The sequence below is a fragment of the Maylandia zebra genome, linkage group LG5, assembly GCF_041146795.1.
Source record: "Maylandia zebra isolate NMK-2024a linkage group LG5, Mzebra_GT3a, whole genome shotgun sequence".
In the NCBI taxonomy this organism is placed as follows: domain Eukaryota; kingdom Metazoa; phylum Chordata; class Actinopteri; order Cichliformes; family Cichlidae; genus Maylandia; species Maylandia zebra.
Window position 1 is genome coordinate 7,009,552 of NC_135171.1, and position 15,830 is coordinate 7,025,381.

Consider the following 15,830-nt stretch of genomic DNA (forward strand, 5'->3'; position numbering starts at 1 on the left):
TAAACATAAATCCAGTAGACACAGTTGAATACTGAACAAACAGCCTTTTTTGCTGTGTTGTGGCTCACTTTGAAGAAATTTAGCTCCTAACCCTTTGACGAGATCAAAGCTGGGACCAAATAGCTGAGTTACCTCCGTTAAGGATCGGTGAGTACCTACTGGCTAGTGTTACAAACCATGACTGGAAATAAGTTTGATCTCCAGCTCACTTCCTCGATTTAATGGGAACCTCCGTTAAATAGAAACTGCTGCTAACAGCTTTGTGTCTGATCCCACTGGAAGGACCTGATGTTCCAGCATCGTAACCAGTCAGGCCCATATACCATCGCTGAAATGACCAAGCTGTTTTTGTGATGTCACAGCTCTGCAGCTCCTGGAAAAAGATAGCAAGTGGCCTCCAGAGATTTACCACAACCACAGGTCATAAAGGCTTTTTAATGCACAGTTAACACTGTGAAAGTCTGTTTTAATGGAAACTATAACGTTTATCTAATTGAAACCATAGTGCGATGAAAAACTACAATTACAAATGATATTTTCCTTTGGTTTCACACGTCACACAAACCACAGCCTCATGGGTGAAAGTACTTTGGTTGACTCATCCAGCACAAACGCAACTTCATGTGTGGAGATCTGGTTGTTCTCACGTTGCAGTAAGAAGGTGGGTCCTGGCCACATATTTTTAGCTGTCTTGATAACCCTTTGAAGTTGAGACAGATAATCAGAAGTCACACCCCCACATGTGTGGGACGACGCCTCAATAGCCGGATGTGTTCGGGCTTCAGCAGAGAGGAAAGAGGCCACCCATGGCACACCAGTATCACTGCTCTACTGGCTGAGCAGTTTCCTAAACAAGCTTTCTATCATCTAGTCGCACAAACCACAGGGATGCACTGATTCTTCACTGTGCTCGTAGGCCTATTAAAGGCTTTCATTTGGGAGGGTATATTCAGGGAGGTTTAATCTAAATTCTGCTTCTACATTATTTTTGCTTGTGTATTCATTTTGAAATTTGTAAAAGAATAACAGACAAGCAGGCATTAACCACAGAAACTTACAGCTGAGAGAGCACAGCAGAGGACGTGCTGACCAACAGAATAGCAGGAGTAGGAATACAGTTACCAATAAAATGCACTAAATGTGCTATAATATTGACGAGACTGTAATATTTTATAAAGCTTTCAGCCTGTACTGTGTTGAGGCTACAGAGAAACGTCTGTGTGGGCTGCTGGGTGCTCCAGTCTTCATTACTGCAACAAAGACGGCATATGTCAAAGGAAGCAGGTAAGAAGAGTTGGTTTGTTGTGTATTGATATACACTATTCGAAGTGACTCTTTATTTCTGTGAATCTTTGCTATGAAACGTGTTAACTTGAGCTCAGAAACATAATAGACACATCGAGAGTATTTCAAGTACCAAGAAAATCTAAACGCTCCTTTTGTTGTTTTAGAGTAAGTCAGACTAAAAAGACCTCATAGAAAATAAAGTCACTTTCAGTTGGATTCAGAGGAAATGTTGGGCCTCTTCATTTTGTTTTCACAGCCTATGAATTCTTACTGCATAGTACCGACAAAATTCAACACAAGCAAACAAACACTCAGAGATCAGAGATCAGGTTTTTATGTTTGAGTAGAATTTGCAGTACCTTCTGCAAATACAACACATGTATATACTGTGTTTAGTTTTTATTTTTATTTATTGAATTATGTTAAAAAAAGATCGGCATCATCCTTTAGAATAATTTATTCTAGGATTCGATAAAAAGCTCTTCTGACATTTTATGTTGGGTGATTTCACACCCAGTAACTGCAGTCTTAAAATATCAGTGTTATTATTCAGTAAAACCTCCTATCAGCCAAACTGTGGTGTTTGATTTTTACAGTGACCCCACCCTCTAGTTTCCAGTTGAACTGTCATCTATTGGAATGTATTAATAGGCTGGAGCGCACACTTTCCGGGTGGGAATACCACAGGGTGGAACACAGACGACGATGTTCCTTGTGGAGCAGCGGAAGAGGTGATAAAAACATTTCAGATAAGAAGTGCCTAATGTGTGCGGCACAGCTGTTTTTCTTCATAATATCTAAATTACTTTATAAGTGTATTAATAGTGGGACCTTCTGACACCAGTAGATGGGGATGTGGGTTCACTGTTGACTGAGGAACCAGCGGCCCAGCGTGTGACGGTGTTACTGACGTGGACAAACGCACTCTGACACTGTGACCTTTTATTGACAACGGTTTGATCGTCAGTCAGTTTACAGATACAAACGTACATGCTGTGTGAGGCCAGCCTGCAGTTAACGCAGCAGGCTGAGTCAGTCCTGCACACCACACAGGAAATTGTCTAGTGTGTAAAAGAGAATGTGGCTTTTACCCTGAGATAATTACACAGTCAAATAAAAAAGATGCATCTGGTTACAAACTAAAGAGTATAACATGAAACAATAAAATGTAACCCCCCCTATAATAATACTGTCAGTGCTAGAATGACATCATCACTACTTTTTTGTGTGTTTTGAACTCATTTGATCAGATCACATATTCATAAATAATATACACCAAACGCTTGACCAAATCAAAAATTAGGTCCAAAACGGGCAAAATAATAATGAAAAAAAAAACAACCCCTGATGACATTAATTTACGTAGTTTTGCTTTTAGTATATTTTATGAGATGGGAGAAAAACGTTCTTCTTTCTTTTTTTAATTGGAGAAACGCTCCATTTCCCCTTTGTGTTGCCCAGCTCTGTGGATATGTCACTAACATTTATCATTTACATGTGAAATATGCCAAATCACAAAAAATACCAAGTGAAATAAGCATACGATACCAAAATAAATATCCTTTATTTGATTTTTTTTTTTTATCTAAAACTATTGAAAGATTATTTTTTAAACTACACAAATAAAGATTGAAATTGAACGATTTATACTGCTTCCTAGACTTCTGAGACCATTTGTTCTCATATATTCATTTTGTCAGTTTTGGACCTTATCTATGGAAAAGTGGCCGCTATGCATCGTGTGATGTCACCACAGCCACATCACCATCCTGGTGCTTGAGTGTGCCGTATTCTCCCGGATGACAGCTTTTCAGGCCGTTGTAGCATCTCCCTCTCTGTAATGTGAAAATCTCTCAGCTCCTGTGCTGACATATCAGTGAAGTGAGAGGAAAAAACAACACAATCTTACAGTTGTATCTTAAAGCCAGCCAAAGGTGCGAAACATCACCAAAAGGGTAATGAGGGAATAAACCAATAACCGAGACCAGCCAACGTCTATACACACAGTTGAACAGACACTAATAGTGCGAGTGTATAAAAGCTAAATTATGTTTGCTAGAGTGAAGCTGAAAAATACATACGTAGAAATACAAGGTTTTTCAGGAAACATTACTTTCAAGGAAACATAGCAGAGAGCCTGCCATGATAGGAATAATTCAATCTTTGGCAATATTCTACAAGATTCCTAGATCATGCTTTAACCTTTAGAGGCATTACAAAAATCTAAACGCCAAAAATGTTTAGCACCATATGAAATGTCTAGTCTCTGTCTGTCTCTTTGGTATTACATAGTGCTGGGTGTTATGAAGACGTGAATCTTGGCCAAGAATGAAGTGAACGTCCCTTGCCTCAGCAGCTTCATTTCCACGTCTATCAGGAAGTCTTTGGGCTCGCGGACCTTTCTCTGCAGGTAGACGGCACCTGTGAAGCTGTTCAGCTTGCGTGTGCTGAAGTATCCCTCTTCATTCCCCTTTCTGATGCTAATGACAATATGATCTCCAGAGTAGGCTGGGTTAGGGCCAATTCGGAAGATCTGAGCTGGAATGATGATGTTGGTCTCATACGTGAGCTGGTAGTAAGTGATCCACAAGGGAGAGTTCTTACAGTCTAAGGAACTGGCGGGACAGTTGATCCGCTCACAGCGTCTGAAAATGAGCCAGGGAAGATGGTGAGAAGACGTAAGCAAAACATTGTTTGGACACTGTGCTGCTCACTGAACACTCAACACACAAAATGTCTTGACATTACGTTTGTGAACTGGCATCGAATAAATAGAAGTGATCCTATAGAACCAATTCTAGATAACGCATCATCTGTGCAAGGGTGGAAAAGGGATATAAGACGGGTAGGGAAGAGATGCCGTTTCTACTGATGGTTTCTTGTTAATCATCACAGACCATGTCAGTAAGCTACAGCAGCCTCTGGGCTTTCAAGACTGTGGGGGCCCATAGAGGTGAAAATCAATGTAAGAAATAACCAGCAAATATGAAAATACTATAAAAGCACATAAAACACAGCAAAATTTGAATAAAACAATGGAAGTAGAAAAAAAACAAATGTCACAGAAGACAACTGCCATGTTTTTGGGGACGTGACGGACCACCTGGGAAAGTGACACAAGCCATATGAGGGATCCCACTGTGCTTTAACTACATGATTCATATATTACTGTAGATATATGTTTGCTATGAGCTGTTTACTGTCAGCTTGCCACATCTGCAGCTGTTCCATCACCTCAAAAACACGTCTGTTGTGTGGGGTGTTTTGTGAGAGCTTTTGCAGCATTTTCGTCTTCTTTCCTTGTCTATTTTTCAACATCCGTTGTGTTTATGCAGCATTTTTCTTCTTCTGCATTTGTTGCAGTGCCTTTCCCCTCTCTACACTCCCTGAACATTTTGAACCAAGCTGCAGCGTGATGCAAAATCATTTGCTTCTTAAAGCACATGTGATTTTTCCATTGCTACTGGAGTGCTATTGAAAAGAGGTAGCATGTAGCAGCACTGCTCTTTCACATCACTGCCCCCTGCTGCAAGGATTCCATAATAACATAGATGAAGACTGTGGATGCCAGTGGAAATCAGAAGCCTTTGTGGGTCTTTCCCACAGTGCAATCTGAAGCTCCGTGACTGTTTATCCATCACACATCAGGATTTACAGCCTGGAGTTATCGTTGTAGTGCACCGTAATATTTGCACAACTCACATCAAGACAAGAGTGCCTAGGAACCTAATACGGGAAGACCAAGACACATTTTAATCTCAGCTGTCTGTCCGTGACTGCCAAGTCTGCTCATGAATGAAAGATGTCTCTCCATGGGGAGCCAAGAGATGTCACACTGAGGGTAATAAGGTGTCTCTAGGTAACACTGATAAGACGTCTCTTGTGGGCTGACAGGGGAGTGAGTGTGTGTGTGTGTGTGTGTGAGTGTGTGTGTGTGGTGTTGCTGTTCAGTGGAGCGTAGAGCAGGGAGAGCTGCAGAGACGGCTCTGGGAAGCACCGAGCTGATCAAAGCCATCTGACTTCTTCACACAGCGGATGTGAATCATGTTCAGTTAAACAAGCTCACAGCTAACAAGGCCCTTCTGTGCAGAACACTGCGCTGTACGCACATCGATGTATAATGTTTCACAGCCTGAGAGGATCTGGACAGAAACCGTATACACAGATATAGGCCAATGCAGCTGGAGACTGCAAAAACAAATTTTATTGGACCTGTTTACAAAGACAACTCAAATATGGAAACTTATAATACCCTGATGTTCTAATGAGCCTTAACCTCGGCATACTTTGATGTAGTAAAAACCTGACTCTGAGCCAAAAGCGTAAAACTTTAGCAGGGGAGAAAATATAAATCTGACTCACGTGTTTGACACTTTCTTGTAGTGTTGAGGGCAATCAAAGGAGAGACACCTGAAGCCTCCCTGAAGGTTGTAGCAGGTCTGCCCAGTGGAGCAGTTGTGGGTGCCAGTTGTGCACTCATCAATATCTGGAAAAAGAGCCAACAATAAATCTAATAAATATCATCATTTTGATATGATAGACTTTTGTGACCCAATCTGAATGATGCAACTGATGATCAACTCCAAGAATAGGAGACAGACACAGTCTAAATGCAACGTGTCTGGATATACTCATTATTCAGAATGACCTGCACTACTCTGAAACTGTGTGGGTGTCCTACTGGAACAGCCGCATGGCTGGGTGTTGGTACCAGTGCAGGCTGGAGCACCCTGTCCAGTCCCATTACCACCAAAAATGATCACAGTTGCAAATCTGCATCAACAGCTCAACCTCAGTCGACTTCAGCCAGTTGCAGCACGGTGATGTTGAGCATACGGTGTTTAGACTACAATGACTAAAACCAATCATAGAATAGATTTGGTTGTTATACACAATGAAAACAATGCAGTGAGAAATGCATCTGATCTAAGCAGAGACTAAACATGTTTATGACATAAAACATTGTTGTCATCTGTCATTGATGATGATTGGGATGCAAATACAGGGATGCCTGTATTTGCATCCTCTTGGCACTGTGTATGTAATCATAAAGTGGGAAAACTCTGAGTTAGGTTTGCTGTCAAAATTCCACAAGAGTAACAAAAAATCCATTAACTTGGCAAGAAAGGAAATTTCCATAAATCTCTAGCACCAAATTGAACCACTGTTACACTTGTCAAACAATATCAGTTAATAAGGGCTATACAACATGAGCAAAAGTTATACAGTAGTGCAGTTTGAATTTAAGGATTAATAAGTTAAGTGAAAATTGGGTAGAAAAGGGAGAAACTCATTAAACCCATAGGTATGCATAGGTAGAGCAGTAAATGTTCTCTCCCAGATTCAGATTTAGTGTGCTGCTGTTTGCGTAGAGCAGCACGGTGGCGCGGTGGTTAGCACTGAGAAGAGTTTGATTTCACCAACTAGCCGGGCTTTTCTGGAGCTTGCACGTTCTCCCCATGTTTGCGTGGGTTCTCTTCAGGTACTCCAGCTTCCTCCCACAGTCCAAAGACATGCAGTTAGTGGGGTTAGGTTGATTGGAAACTCATAGGTGTGAATGTGAGTGTGAATGGTTGGCAATTTCTATGTGTTAGCCCTGCGACAGACAGGTGACCTGTCCAGGGTGTACCCCGCCTCTCGCACTGTGGGTAAGTAGAAGAGAATGGATGGATGGATGCTGCAATTTGCTCAATCTATTCTTTAACAGCCTGTCACACTAAGTGTACCCACTGCATTTTTAACAAGATTTCTTTGACTTTTTTCTATATCTATTAATGTAGTTACTACATGCATATAACAGCACTGACAGAAAGGTTTTCAATGCTCCAGTCAAACAGTACAAAAATGTAACCTGCATCAGGTCCAAGAAGACGATTACTGTATATATCAGCCTCACCTTTGCAGGTGCGTCCGTTGGCAGCCATGACATATCCATGAGGTGGACAGGCACACTGATAGCTGCCTGCAGTGTTAACACACTGGAAGGCACAGAGGTTCCCGATGCTCTGGGAGCACTCGTCAATATCTGTGTAAAACACACACATGCACATCTCGTCACTGTGATTAAACTGTGAGGAAAGAAAGGTTCAAAAGCAGTCGGGCTTTTCAGCTTTATCTCGAGCATTGTGTGTATCTTATGTGGAACATCAACTACAACTTGGCATCAGGAGAAGTTCTCTGCAGCTGGAACATCAGCCCCTTTTATGGGAAATTTATACCAACACATTTACCTCTGTTTTATAGAAAACCGTTCCTGGGTAGGTTATTTTGGTATTGATTGTCCTGTCTGATTTCATACATCACTCATCCGATTTCTCTACTGTGAAACTAACAGCAAGAGAACGACAGTCTAATTTTAAAGGTGTTCTATGTATTCATCATTTGAAGCATGTTTTTCTGTTGTTGGCTTTCCTGACACAACCCCAAAAAGGACGTGTGTCTTCAGCAGGAGTTGAACCAGCAACTGTGTAAACCACTATAATGCAGCTATAGTGTATTATATATGTAAGTGCAGTCTGTGTATGGTTTTGGATAATAGAAACACTTCAGTAAATGCAGCTGAGGTTCACAACTCTCTGAGTAAATCACAAGTGTTTGTGGGCAACTATTTGTTAAATTTCACACATGTATCTAATTAGATGTGTCTAAATGTGTTGAGTGTAAATCACATAAACTGTAGGAATAGAGCAGTATGCTGGACTGAGGTCTCCATCGATCTCTCTGAAGTGTTTCTACCACACTGGCAACCTTGGAAGAAAATACCTTCACAGGTGTGCCCATCATCTTTCAGGTAGTAGCCTGGGCGACAATAGCATTGATATGAGCCATAGATGTTGGCACACTCCTGGCTACAAGGGTTTTGGTCACACTCATTTGTATCTGAGCACAGAAACAAAAAAATACAATCATAAAATTGGACATAAACGTTTAAATATTTATGCAAGCTGTATGTTAGGAGTTAGATAGAAAAAACAAATATTTGTATGTATATGTTGTAATGTTGCTGCCTCCCCAAACACCTTTGCTGCTCTAGTCATTTATCCAAGACACTTTGTTCAAGACAAGTAACTTGAAAAAAATCGATCTTAAAAGCGATAATCAAAACCCAATGATATCCTTCAGGCAAGCGTTTATCTATAAACCTCGATGAACGCTAAGCTTCACCTTCGGAACAGAAACATTTACATCTGGATTAAGTTCCTTCAGTCACGTCTGTGACAAGCTGGACATAACGTGAATCATGACCGGCTTTGCTCTCTGAAGCACAGTCACATCTCCAGCATGCTGACGACTGACAGCACCTGAACCAGGAAACTATTATTATTACTCTTATCCCAGAGATGGAGACTAAATTAAATGCCAATGGAAAATAGCCTTTATTGATAACAGTGACTTACAAAGGAGACATAAACAGTTTCTCATCAATATACTTAATCTCCAAAGTCTGTGCAAAGACTACTTTTGCCTTTTGATGCTGATGTTGTGCCCGGAGGCTCGCCTCTGTGATTTAAGTTCTTCATGAAAAATAAGACTGTCTGTCTAAACAAGGTGGCATTTAAATTTTCAATATGTCAGAGGAACAAACTGTCTAGCTTACCTTCGCAGTTCTTGCCGTCGAATGCGAGGGAGAAGCCAGCTGTGCACGAGCAGTGGTAGGAGCCTGGGGTGTTTTCACACTTCTGGGCGCAGAGCCTGCCAGAATAGCGCCAGCACTCATTTACATCTGTCAGTACAAAAACAGGAGCTATTAGGCAGCAGATAGCCTTGAGGCCCACCAAGGACTCAACACACATACTCGATGAGCTTCCCTTGAAGGCCATCCCTCTTTTAAGCCAGCTTTCTTTTGATTGGCTGCTTCTCAGAAGCTTAAGGTTTGTCCAAACACCTATTGCGTGGGACTTTTGATGAATAGGAATACACACAATTGTAATACACGACAACAAAAACTAAAAAAATAACATATTAGGTCAACACTGAAGTAACTACAGCATACGCTCCAATTTCCTGAAAAATAAAACCCAGTTAAATATGACTTTCTTAAAATAAACACTCAATATTAAATATTATTGGCTAATTCTTCACAATTTGTTCAGTTAATTCAGATCAATTCAATTTCAGTTATGTAGTTCAAAATCCCGTTCATTTTACCGTGTCATTATTTATTTAACAAGAAATGGAGCAAAATGCAGAAACAGTGAGTAAAAAACTAAGTACATGCCGTGATTCAGTACCTTGTAGAACCATCTTTAACAACAATAACTTCAAGTAATCATTGTCTACATCACTTTATTAGTCTCTCATATTCTTTTTTATAACGTTGCTTCAGTTCATTGAGATTTGCTTACACACAGCTCTCGTAAAATTACAGTGTGTAAAATGTCAGCTGAGTTCTGCTTTCGTACTCTTTAGAACATTTAAGCCTGCTTGCTGACATCTGCCTGGAGACTGGACGGTTGCATGTCTAATCTGCTGACAATTAATAATTATGAGAATTATGAGAATATCAGGAATAAATATGCTTTATGTTTCGTCCAAGAATTGAAATCCACAAATAATAAGCATTTTTTACAAATGATAGGCTGAAAGTGTAGAAAGTGTTATCCAACCCAGTTTGGTCAAATCTGACATCATAACAGAAAAGCTCTGATTCAGTGAGCCGACGTTTGCACCCATAGCTTCTCTGGTTTCAAAAGTGCTCGATAAAGTGAACCTTCAGTCTGAACATCTTCACTTGCAGACGTCACACAGTGATACGTACCAGTGCAGACTTTGCGTAAGGCGTTATACTGGTAGCCTGTCTGGCAGTCGCAGCGGTAGCTGCCGGGGAGGTTGTGACAGATCTGGCCCACTCCACAGCGGTGCGTCCCCATCTGACACTCGTCAGTGTCTACGCAGGCAGAAAGAAAGATGAAGCACTTCAACAGTGACCCACTGAGCACCCGAGAGGGTATAACTTAAACACAGCTAAGGCTTATTACAGTCCAAAAAGACCAGGCATCAATGTTCTCACTCTCTGGGTATTATTATTTTGTTATTTATGTTTTTAAAATGATTTTTATTTTTAAATTATTTTGGAAAATAATTGTTGGTGTGTATCAGAATAAATATTTTCTTGGGAGAACAATTTATTAAAAACAACAATTACAGACCACTTAGGGTTAGTTTAGGGAACCAGTGAGTATTTCAGACAATGGGCACAATAAAGCTTAATTAGTCAATTTCCTTATTTGTGTGTAATACTTTTAAAAATATGGGGGAGTGGTGTGAAGATAGAAAAATGAATGAGTAGGAAGCAAGATTTTAAATAGCAGGGACAACGGCAGGCCAGTGGGATGGGAGCTAAAACTGGATCTATCCAATACAGAATCACTACTATGGTAGAGTAAATGGCACATGTTTGCAGACAAGTCGGCGTCATCAGCATACAGCACAGGCAACGACTGCAATCTGCTTGCGACCAAAGTAAAGTCACAAGGAGGTTTCTGATACAGCACTCCCTTTGTGACTCTTGGCGGCGACATTTCCTCTTGCTCATCAACATCTTGATCAAACAATCACTCAGTACTTGCATTGTCATTTATAAGAATACAATTAAATGAAGCATAATTTGACACCATTTAAGAACTGCATGTAAGCTGAACAAGATTTAGTTGTTCTCATTTTAAGTCTGTCTTTTTGAGCAGTTTTGAGTACCAAAGCAGCAACTGAGTGAGAGCATCGATGCATGGTCTTTTAGAAAAACTCTTGTGCCACAACTGTACGATGACCTTTAACTGAAAGAATAGAAGTGATTATAAATAATATTCACTCTTGCATTTTTCCTGGTTGTATCTAATCGATTGAACCTGTGTCTCGGTCAACAACAGGGCCATCAGTGCTTTCATTCACACCTTTCCACAACACCATCGTCCTGTGTGAGTGGTGCATGTTGTGCTAAACCTCACCAACACACTTGGCTCCATCAGGGCTGGCGTGGTAACCATGGCTACACATCACAATCTTCTTCTGGCACGTGTAGGAGCCAACGGTATTGATACAGTTAAAGCCTGAACTGCAGGGCTCAGTCAGGCTGCTGCACTCGTTTATATCTGCAGAGTCAAAAATATCAAGAATGAAGCTGTGACTGCGCAGAGGCTCAATCCTGATAGGCTTAAGATTACTTCAATTCAATTTTATTTATACAGCATCAAATCACACCAACAGTCTTCTCAAGGTGCTTTGTATTGTAAGGTAGACCCTACAATAATACATACAGAGAAAATCCTCCCACCCTCAGACAGATCTGTGATGTATGTGCAGTCATCTGCAGGGAGACATTACCACTGATGATTACTTGCTCTGCTTTGGCTGTAGATCAGCCGAGGTACACGGGGCAGTTTTATGACATCAGGAGCACCCAGAGGTGAATATTATGTTTCGCTCATTTTGCAGTGATGCTGCCCTGCACGGTACTGAGAAAAGTGCAAGTAATCCAAAGAAAATTGGATTACATTCTGTTTAATCTTTGTGTTAGTACAGTGATTTGTGTTGAAGTGAGCTCAGGAACAAGAGAAAATCTGAAGTCTTGTCAAATACTTTTTCACAGGTACAGCGTGACATCTTGCTATGATAAAGAATCCTTTAAAAAAAATTCCTGAATCCAGTGGTGAGCTCAGCTTAATGCTCTGAGGGCTAAGTCATCATCAGCGCTTTCACCAACCCTAATGCTAACTCCAGAATATGTCACTTCTGTTACATTACTCTCACAAGAATCAAGAATTAAGAAGTAAATGCAAATCCATAAGTTTTTGGGTAGCCTTCCTACCAAACAGATACAGAAGTGAGCTAATTGCATAAAGTGCTCGGCAGAGGTAAGAGCTTTTACCACTCATGGACCACTGTGTCTTATCATGTGTGTAAACTGTGTCAGAAAGATGACTTTACTATACATAGACTGATCAAACGTATTGTTGTGCATAATCACTGCCCCAAAAGACCCATGTTAGCAATCTCTTGATATCAGTCACCAGCAACGCCATCGGAGGTTAGGTGTATGTTCTTACTTTGGTTAACCTTTTAACCCCCCTTTCACCTATTTGGAACACTCAGAAAGCTTTACATAACACAATAACTGTAATGCAAAAATGAAGAAAAGACACTTGATTTAAAATCTTGTAGTTTGAAACTCTTGAGAAATATCAAGATAGTTAAAGCCTGGTTAAAAGACAGTTAAATATCAAGAGTCCGAGTAGTACTGCAGCATGGGAAAACACACAGACACAGGCACAATGCAGAGTAAGTTTGATGGATGGCTCTGCTAAAGAGGCTCATTTTGCTTAAGATTTGTCCTTACAAAGAATAGGACCAACTCTATCAGCTGTTTACTGGTCCTGAGTTAGGATGTAATGCTACCCAGCCTGGAGAGTATGGGCAGTCTCTTACCAATACAGTTGCCATGAGAGTCCTGTGTGAAGCCACTGATGCACTTCTGTTTGGGATTACACAGGAAAGAGCCCACTGTATTCTCACACACAAGGCCCATGCCACAGTTATGAGTTCTCATCGTGCACTCATCAATGTCTGTAAAGAAAGAATAGATTTGCATTAGTTTATCTGCACAAAGCAATCTCTCAATGCATTATTCTGTTACAAGAGGCTCTGTAAATTTAGCTCGAGCTCTCCGGCTGTTAGTAGTACAGCAGGGGGCACTGTGACTCAAGCACAGAACATTTACACACTTTGACTCTGTCAGTGTTTAACTGGAGGGAAGAATTCAATGAAAACATCGCTTGATTCGACTGTGCAATTAACAGAAGTTGAACAGAACTTAAATGACAGTTATTGAATCTCATGAGCAATATGAGAGTTTTTTCCTTTTTTTCATGCCGCAAGTAGTTCATTTTATCCTGGGTCCTCTGAGCAGGTCTTAATTTGACTTTTCTCTGTTGTTAATATCAGAGGGATACTCTTCCAACATTCTGTCACTGCTTTCATATAACTAATTACTTTTTTTGCCTGCTGGATGGTTGACTAGATACTACCTTCATGTTATGCTTGTACTGATTAGTCCTCTGTGATACGAGTCACATGAGCTTCAAAGTGCAGCACCACCAATCCTGCTCTTTGGTTGATTATCTTGTAACATATTGAACCTTGGTATCTGCTTAAACCCACACTTTACTGTTTGGGCCAAGGAAACATGAACTTCCTGTCTTTATGACGATTTGCTGAGTGAGCCTAAATTAGGTGACTTTGGGTAATTGTTTTTGTATTAAAAGTAGTCAAAGATGTTGTCATGTTGTTTGAACAAATCCTTGATATGAAATATTTACCTATTAACATACCAGAACAACCCTTTAAGTTGACACGTAGGTAAGGTCAAAAGTTTTAAAGGTATGCAAGCACTTGAGTCACAGAGGGGCAGTTCGGTTGGGATTAAATCCACCCAGGACTGTATTTATTCTGGCTTATGTTAGCGCTCGCTATTGTGCTGACATAGACCATTTGCAAGACATGGATCATATGATACCCAAACAGTCTAATAAATAATCTGGCCATTTTCAAATTATTGCATTAGCTAATGAAATAACTATCACCAAAACCCCAGAGCATTGTTAATCTAGAGCTAGCAAGCTAACGCTATACGAGCTAATGAAGGACAATAAAAACAACAGCCAAATTAGGGGTTTGGTATTATTCGGTTTAGACAGGCTGTTGTCCAACATACACAACACAGAATACATAAAATACAACATAATGCTACCGTCAGTCTTGTGTATATCTTGTAATTATTTTGGTTGATGCAGGCTTGCACACTGTCTGTGAGTATATGCTGCATACCAATGTGACTAATACTCAGTGAATGTATTTAGTCTCCTTTAAGATGCAGTTTACAAAGTATGGCAGGAATGTTGCAGTGAAAATGATTTTTGCATATTTCTGCATCACTAGTGTTAATTTGATCTAAATAAGTGAGGAAACAAGGATCTAGGACAGTACAACAACAGCAGCACCTATTGCATTAATAATGATGCACTACAGTACACTGCAGTCTTGTATTCATGGATTTATGACCCCTAAAGGATTTCCAATAATATGTGTTTTCAGTAATGCCGCTAAAAAGATCAGTAGAGAGGAGGAGGTGACAAACAATAGGACCAGAATGGCTTGTGTGTGAATCAATAATATGCTGCCTCAGTTTGAGCCAGCATGCTGGGCTTGCTTCTTGTTTCTGGACCCTCTTAAAATTTCTGAAAAAGTGGCAACAGTGAGTCCCACACTCCAACACAAACACAAACCCCAGCCAAAGGTAAGTGCCAAGATGTGGAATTACACCAGAGGAAATCTCACAATAAGAAGACAGCAGCTATACCTTGACACACATCAATATGTGTTCGATGAAATGTTTAAATGGAGTATCGTTAATATTCAAAATGTCAAAAGATTTTAAATTATTTTCTTCACATCTGTAATTAGATTCCTGTAACTTTCTCTTTGTCTAATTTTAATTTTTAGTGTCTCATAATTTAATGTTTAAATGAAGCTGACTCCCAGTTTTTGTCAGCCTCTGTACACAAGCCTTTATTAAATATATGACATTGATGCTGAAATTTCTACAGCTTCACAATAACTACATTAAACTATAAGAAATATGGCTCACCAATGCTAGTTTAAACAAAGTATTTTCTTTAGTAAAACTCCCTTGCTTTTTGTTGTTCGTGCTGTAAATGGCTACAGCACTTGCTGTATTCTTGATGTGTAGCTGCTAAGTGAAAAGAAATGAGAGATGCTGAGTGCATCAAGCCCTCAGCAGCCTGGGCCTATTGCAGCAGAACTAAGGGCTGGTTCCGGATCATCGGAGCCAGCTCTAATTGTAGACTTTATTCCAAAGGAAAGTTTTACTGTAAACTTAATCTTGTCTGACTCCCAAATGCAAGCTAGGAACTAATTCTACAGAAGAGGGGTCCGAAAGCTGCAGGCCCTGCCCATTCTACTTTTAAAATACCCCAGGAACCACAAGTAAACCAGCTGTCTGAGAGCAACGTGCTGCATTGGTGTGATATGATACTATGAGGTCTTTAAGATGGCACCTGATTGCGTGGCTGAGTACAACAATCTCAGTTTTATCTGAATTTAGAAGCAGGAAATTAGAGGTCATCTGAATGGCACTGAAAATGTATGCCTTCCAATAATACTGCCTAAGGGAAGCATGTATAATGTAAATATTGCTCTCAACATTGAACCCTGTGGAATTCCGTGATTAACCTTAGCGTGAGAGGAAGACTCCCCATTTACATGAACAAATTGGAGTCTATTAAACAGACTGCAGTGCCGTACCTTTAATACCTTTAATACAGAGAGGTCGTATCTCTGTAGTAAAATATAGTTATCACATACAAAGTGATCAGAGACCATAAGAAGAGCATTTGTAGCCTTCACTGGTGCTGTTTCTGCACTATGATGAATTCTGAACTGTGAAACTCTTCAAACAAACCAATTCCTCTGCAGATGATCTTGAATTACTCATTCATAAAAAGAAGATTGAGATTGGTCTATAATTAGTT

General features: G+C 40.2%; 1 protein-coding gene across 2 annotated transcripts in view; it reads right to left on the minus strand.

Annotated features, from left to right (window-relative positions):
• Positions 1 to 2,214: 2,214 nt before the first annotated feature.
• fbln2 (fibulin 2) overlaps positions 2,215 to 15,830 on the minus strand; it is a 71,667-nt gene continuing 58,051 nt past the window's right edge. For both annotated transcript variants that reach the window (XM_004559861.3, XM_023152824.3), the window contains exons 10-17: positions 12,709 to 12,846; positions 11,232 to 11,375; positions 10,046 to 10,174; positions 8,885 to 9,010; positions 8,050 to 8,166; positions 7,184 to 7,312; positions 5,650 to 5,773; positions 2,215 to 3,932 (exon numbers count right to left, since the gene is read on the minus strand). In XM_004559861.3, the coding sequence (XP_004559918.3) occupies positions 3,572 to 3,932; positions 5,650 to 5,773; positions 7,184 to 7,312; positions 8,050 to 8,166; positions 8,885 to 9,010; positions 10,046 to 10,174; positions 11,232 to 11,375; positions 12,709 to 12,846 (1,268 nt within the window). In that variant the 3' untranslated portion in view covers positions 2,215 to 3,571. The remainder of the gene's footprint in view (positions 3,933 to 5,649; positions 5,774 to 7,183; positions 7,313 to 8,049; positions 8,167 to 8,884; positions 9,011 to 10,045; positions 10,175 to 11,231; positions 11,376 to 12,708; positions 12,847 to 15,830) is intronic.